This window comes from Juglans regia, chromosome 2, assembly GCF_001411555.2.
Source record: "Juglans regia cultivar Chandler chromosome 2, Walnut 2.0, whole genome shotgun sequence".
In the NCBI taxonomy this organism is placed as follows: Eukaryota; Viridiplantae; Streptophyta; class Magnoliopsida; order Fagales; family Juglandaceae; genus Juglans; species Juglans regia.
Window position 1 is genome coordinate 28986669 of NC_049902.1, and position 6662 is coordinate 28993330.

Below are 6662 nucleotides of genomic sequence, written 5' to 3' on the forward strand. Positions count from 1 at the left end.
GAGTCGGATTTTTTTATTTTATTTTTTTGTCTTTTTTAATTTCATATTTGACCCATTTTTTAAAAAAAAAAAAAAAATTTGTGAGCTTTCAAATTTCAACTTTATCAATATTACAATCTAAACTAAATAGAAGACCATGCAATATCAATCTAATGTTATCATTATAATTTATATTATATATATATATGAAGATTCATAAAAAAATATATGATATATATTATTATATATGAATATTAAAAAAAAGACACCGACACTGTATACGAAATATTATTAATACACTAATATACTTTATATATATATAATATATATAAATATATGTAATACACTAATAGTATTAGTATATTAGTATTAGTATTAATATTAGTTATACTAGTAGTGATATTAGTTATACTAATAGTTATATTAGTATTAGACTATTAGTTATTATTAATACTATATATTATACTAATAGTGATATTAATACTATATAATATATATAGTTATAGTTAAAGTCATTTAGTATAACTATATTAGTATAAGTTATAGTGATTTAGTATAATTATGATACTACAAGTTATAACTATAGTCTATATTAGTATTAGAATTAGTTGTAGTGATTAGAATAACTATATATTAGTATTTGCTATAATGATTTTAATTTAGTATAACTATATAATAGTATTAGTATATTAGTATTAGTTAGTTATACTAGTAGTGATATTAGTTATACTAATAGTTATATTAGTATTAGACTATTAGTTATTATTAATACTATATATTATACTAATAGTGATATTAATACTATATAATATATATAGTTATAGATATAGTCATTTAGTATAACTATATTAGTATAAGTTATAGTGATTTAGTATAGTTATGATACTACAAGTTATAACTATAGTCTATATTAGTATTAGAATTAGTTGTAATGATTAGAATAACTATATATTAGTATTTGCTATAATGATTTTAATTTAGTATAACTATATAATAGTATTAGTATATTAGTATTATACTGACTATATTACTGATTGTATTAGTATACTTAATTTCTAATACTAGTATATCACTATAGTTAATAACTTAATAGTATCATATAGTAATATAGTATTAGTAATTGATACTATTACTACAGTAATTTATATAGTCATTTATATATAGGCTTAAAGTGGTTTACTAATTTATATATAGTAATTAATACTATTAGACTATTAGTAATTTATATGAATAATACTTTAGTTATTATACATTAGTATTATATGTTATTATAAATTTATAGATTAGTGTTTATACATTAGTATTACAATATTACATGTCGATGTTATTATTCATCTTAGTGTTTATAGTATATTATATATACATTAGTTATTAGTATTATATGCTATTATATTTATACATTAGTAATTTAGTGTTACATGGTAGTAATATTGTAAATTTGTAATAGTATGATATTTACATATAGTCATATACTAAACTATTATTAGTCAATTTAGTCTATATATTATAGTATAAATATATTATTTAACTAGTATATTATTGAGTTTAACTAACTATATAAGATATAGTTGTATAAAATTTAAATAATTAATATATAGAAAAACACATTTTATAAAATATGTATAAAATCGGAGGCGGAGGCGGAGGCGGAGTCGGAGGGAGACGTCGGAGGCGGAGGCGGAGGATCGGAGTCGGATCGGAGCAGAGTCGGAGTCGGATCATCAATGGATCCGACTCCGACTCCGACTCCGACTCCGACTGTCATGAAGAAAAAACCTCCGACTCCGACTCCGATAAGTCGGAGCCGGAGCGGAGTCGGAGCGGAGCTGGAGTGGAGTCGGATTCGGAGTCAGATTGTCGGATTTTTGCTCAGCCCTACCTAAATCTATTGAGTCGAGTCTGTGTGTTAAACTGATGTGCCGAGATTTATGGTGGAAAGGGTCTTGGCTAATTATTTGGGTAGTTGAAAAGAGGCCTTCTCACAGATGCGCACTATCGCAACCTGGGCCGTACTCACTTGACCCGGTTTACAAAAGTTAAGGCTAGTTTATATTTAAAATTCTAACTCATTTTATTATTATAAATTTTTAAATTTTTACGTAAAATATAATAAATAATTTAATTTTTATAATTTAAAATATTTTTTTAAAATTTTAATATAAAATATAATAAATAATTTAATTTTTATTTTATTATTTAAAAATTATCTCAATTTCTCTCTCATCAAATCCTCCGGTGTATACATAGAAGCCACTTGCCATTCTCTGCACATATCTCTTCTTGTCTGCATCTACCATACGCACACAATACTTTCTCCCAAACAGAATGAGATAGACCATTAAACAAAAAACCAATGGCCGAAACCTATACCTATTTTTTTGTTTTCTCTGTATTGTTCTCCCTCTTAGAAACATCCATTACGCTGGACACTCCTCCTTCCAGTCAATCAATCAGAGACGGCGACAGATTAGTTTCAGCCGGTGGAACATTTGAAATGGGATTTTTCAGCCCAGGCAGTTCGAAAAGCCGATACGTCGGAATATGGTACGCGATATCTTCTGGGACAGTCGTATGGGTGGCTAACAGAGACACTCCGCTTAACGATCACTCCGGAGTTTTAACGGTCACCGATGAAGGAGTTCTTGCCCTTCTCAATAGCACAAATAATGTTGTTTGGTCAACTAATACATCAAGAACAGCAGAAAATCCAGTTGCACAACTCCTGGATACTGGAAATCTTGTTGTGAAAGATGGAAATGTTGATGACCCAGAGAGATTTTTGTGGCAGAGTTTTGATTATCCTTGTGACACATTACTACCGGAAATGAAGCTTGGAAGGAACTTGGAAACTGGTCTAGATAGAGTCCTATCATCTTGGAAGAGCACGGAAGATCCTGGTCGAGGTAATTTTTCAGTAAGGTTAGATCCTCGTGGGCTTCCGCAAATAGTTCTGATGAAGGGGAATACGATAAAGGTTAGCTCAGGGTCATGGAATGGTCTTCGTTTTACGGGATATCCGGGCTTAAATCGGAATCCAGTGTTCGAGTATGAATTCGTGATGAATCAGATCGAGGTGTATTACAAGTTCAAACTAGTAAACACTTCTGTTTTTTCGAGATATATAATAAATCCATCAGGCATTTCGCAGCGATTTATGTGGATGGATCGAACACGCAGTTGGGAGCTTTCATTCACATCCCAGGCAGATGAGTGCCAAAGATATGCATTCTGTGGTGCATATGCTGCCTGCGATACCGATAACTCTCCTGCATGTGAATGCTTGGAAGGATTCTTACCCAAGTCTCCAAAAGATTGGAAATCAGTAGATTGGTCTGATGGATGTGTTCGAAGGACTCCATTGGTATGCAATATTAGAGATGGCTTCCGCAAGTACACGGGGTTGAAATTGCCCGACACATCTTCTTCCTGGTTTAATGCGACCTTGAGCCTCGATGAATGCCAGGGATTGTGCTTGAAAAACTGCTCTTGCACAGCATATTCCAATTTAGATATTAGGGGAAAAGGGAGTGGCTGCTTGCTTTGGTTCGGGAAACTGATTGACATTGTTGTGTACTCTCAGGGTGGGCAAGAGCTATACATAAAGATGGCCAGTTCAGAACTAGGTACTTTTTACTTCTTTTTTCCTCCTAAAAAATTTAAAAAAAAAAAATTCTCTGAATTTTGCTCTTTTACTATGAATAGAGGAGGATAACTTGGACAACTATATTGCCTAGTCAGCATATTCCAAATTAATACAAGTTTTGATCAATTGTCAGATATATGAAGATTGAGTAGAACTCTAACTTTGTTTTCAGAAAAAAATGGGAAAAGTGGGAACACCAGCAAGATAAAACAAGCAGGAATCATAACTGGCGCTGTAGCATTAGTTATTGGAATTCTAACACTTGGAGTTATCTCATACATACGGAAGAAGAAGTCTAGTTTCAAAGGTAAAGCTATGTTTATAGTTCTTAACTTAGAAATGCATCTGAGTAGATGGTTGGCCGCTTGCATTCAATAGTTCTTCTGTTCAAGAAAATCGAGCCCAATTCAGTTCCTAATATTCCAGGAATGGCAAAAAGAAGACAGGAGAAAAATTGTGAAAATGAAGGCCTGAAGGAAGACATGGAGTTACCGATAATTGATTTGACAGCCATAGTTAATGCCACTGATAACTTTTCAAGCAACAAGAAGTTGGGAGAAGGTGGATTTGGACCTGTGTATAAGGTAGAACAAAAATATCCTCACCATATGTGTAGTTTATTTTTTTGGCAACACATTTCCTAACCTATTGATTTTCAGGGAACACTGCCAGAAGGGCAAGTGATAGCTGTGAAGAGGCTTTCAATGAATTCCGGACAAGGACCGAAGGAGTTCATAAATGAAGTCAAATTAATTGCCAAACTTCAACACCGCAATCTTGTAAAGCTTCTAGGGTGTTGCACAGAAGAAAATGAGAAAATTCTGATTTATGAATACATGCCTAACAAAAGCTTGGAGTCCTTTATTTTTGGTTTGAGCTCTGACCCTTCTCTAGCAGGAAATTCTTGTTTGGTTATCTTCTTCAGTTAATGAAATTTTCATTGAGAATTCAGCAAGGTTTGTACTGACATGAAGGTGAACTTGGACAGACCAGACAAAGAGCAAATTATTAGATTGGCATAAGCGCATCGACATTATTGGTGGCATTGCCAAGGGTCTTCTCTATCTTCACGAAGATTCTAGACTGAGAGTCATCCATAGAGATCTCAAAGCTAGTAATATCTTACTGGATATTAAAATGAATCCGAAAATTTCGGATTTTGGCCTGGCTAGATCATTTCAGGGAGATCAAATTGTGTCCCAGACCCATAGGATTGTTGGAACTTAGTAAGTATGTTTAATCTTCTCTTATAGGTAACCTTTAACTGTTTATGAACTTCATCTTCCTTGTCCTTACATAATATTTTGCAGTGGCTACATGTCTCCTGAGTATGCAGTGCATGGGCAGTACTCTGTGAAATCTGATGTCTTTAGCTTTGGAGTTTTAGTATTGGAGATATTGAGTGGGAAGAAGAACAGGGGATTCTGCCATCCAGACCACCACCTCAATCTTCTTGGACATGTAAGCATGAAGAACTGCATTCTTGGATAACGTGACCTTTATAATTCCCATTTGGATTCAAATATAAGTTGAGATGGTTTTAGATGAGTTAAATAAAATATTGTTAGAATATTATTTTTAATAATTATTATTTTATAATTTAAAAAAGTTGAATTGGTTATTATATTTTGTGTGGAAATTTGAAAAAGTTGTAATGATAAGATAAGATGAGATGAGATGAGTTGAGGTGAGCTGAGGTAAGTTCTGAATCCAAACAACTCCTCCAAGATAGTATATTGTAATAGATCAAGATGGGCATATTAATGGAAATCCAACTCACAAAAATATGGTTCTTAATTTGTTTCAGGCATGGAGACTATGGATTGTAGATAGAGCAATGGAACTGATCGATGAATCAGTAGGTGATGCGCACACACGATCTGAAGTGTTAAGACTAATTCATGTGGGTCTGTTATGTGTGCAGCAAAGACCTGAAGATAGACCAAACATGTCTTCTGTGGTTCTAATGTTAAGCAGTGAAATTTTATTGCCTATCCCAAGGCAGCCGGGTTTCTATGCAGATTTATCGGTAACAGATTCTGTGTCTAGCAACAATGCAACTTATTCAGCAAATGGAATCAGCATTTCAACATTCGAAGCACGGTAGATATTATCACTTGGTGTAAAAGGGGAGAGGTTTCTTTTGAAATTTGTACAGTTGGAAATTCAATGCATTAAGCTGGGTAAAAAAGGTTTGGAACTTACTATTCTTCAGGACAGAAACAAAAGGAGAAAAAATAAAATACATTTCTTGATTTAGAGCAAGGATTGTTATAAATGTTATTTTCAGTGAATGATTCAATGTGTGTAGCTCATATTTTACCACTTCACAGCATTTTTTTTTCTTTGGTTTCCATTCATATTTTGTGAAAGTCCATCCCCGGGCTTCGAGTCAATTAACAGCAGCTCATTGAGTTGAAAATTATGGAGAGAAAATTCTATATTGGTGGGAGAAAGTGACATGATAATTCGTTTGGAACCTAAACTCATCTCAATTATTCATCATTACAATTTTTTTAAATCTCAACACAAAATATAATTGACAATTCAACTTTTTTAAATTTTAAAATAATAATAATAATAAATAATAAGATTTTTGTTGCCGTGCAATTTGGTCTTTGACATTTATCTTCAGCTGTTGATCCAACATGGATCAACTCAACCATCAGTTCCCATTTTTGGTGGGGACGGCCATATATGACTATCAATGGGCATCAAGTAGAATACATTGTTTCGGGTCTTTCGTTTCATATATAGATAATGTGAAAATCAGTGATTTATTTAAACGAAATTTAAACGGATGGAAAAAAATATATTTTATTATTTATTTTATATGTTATCATATCAATATATAAAAGATTAACAATTAGTGCAGCTGAAAAGATATTTTCTTTCTACAAGTTAAACTGAAAAATTAAAAGAATTCTTATACATTAATGAAACAATATCTCTGCCAGAGATTTTTGAGAGCTAAAACTCCAAAGCAAGCATAATACTCGCTCAAGGATGCATTAGAAAAAGTTCTATTTATCATTATTTT

The 6662-nt window shown here is 32.3% G+C and overlaps 1 protein-coding gene across 2 annotated transcripts; it reads left to right on the forward strand.

Moving 5' to 3' along the window:
- The first annotated feature begins 2271 nt into the window (after positions 1–2271).
- On the forward strand, positions 2272–5928 carry LOC109002078 (G-type lectin S-receptor-like serine/threonine-protein kinase At4g27290). 2 transcript variants are annotated; one of them, XM_018979666.2, is made up of 7 exons: positions 2272–3602; positions 3795–3929; positions 4049–4206; positions 4282–4492; positions 4611–4848; positions 4933–5083; positions 5430–5928. In XM_018979666.2, exons 1-7 carry the CDS (start codon positions 2333–2335, stop codon positions 5727–5729), a joined length of 2463 nt encoding a protein of 820 aa, XP_018835211.1. In that variant the 5' UTR covers positions 2272–2332; the 3' UTR covers positions 5730–5928. The 2 variants fall into 2 exon arrangements, with proteins under 2 accessions (XP_018835211.1, XP_018835213.1); XM_018979668.2 differs by lacking the exon at positions 5430–5928 and having other exon boundaries at positions 4611–4852; positions 4933–5043.
- The last annotated feature ends 734 nt before the right edge of the window (positions 5929–6662 follow it).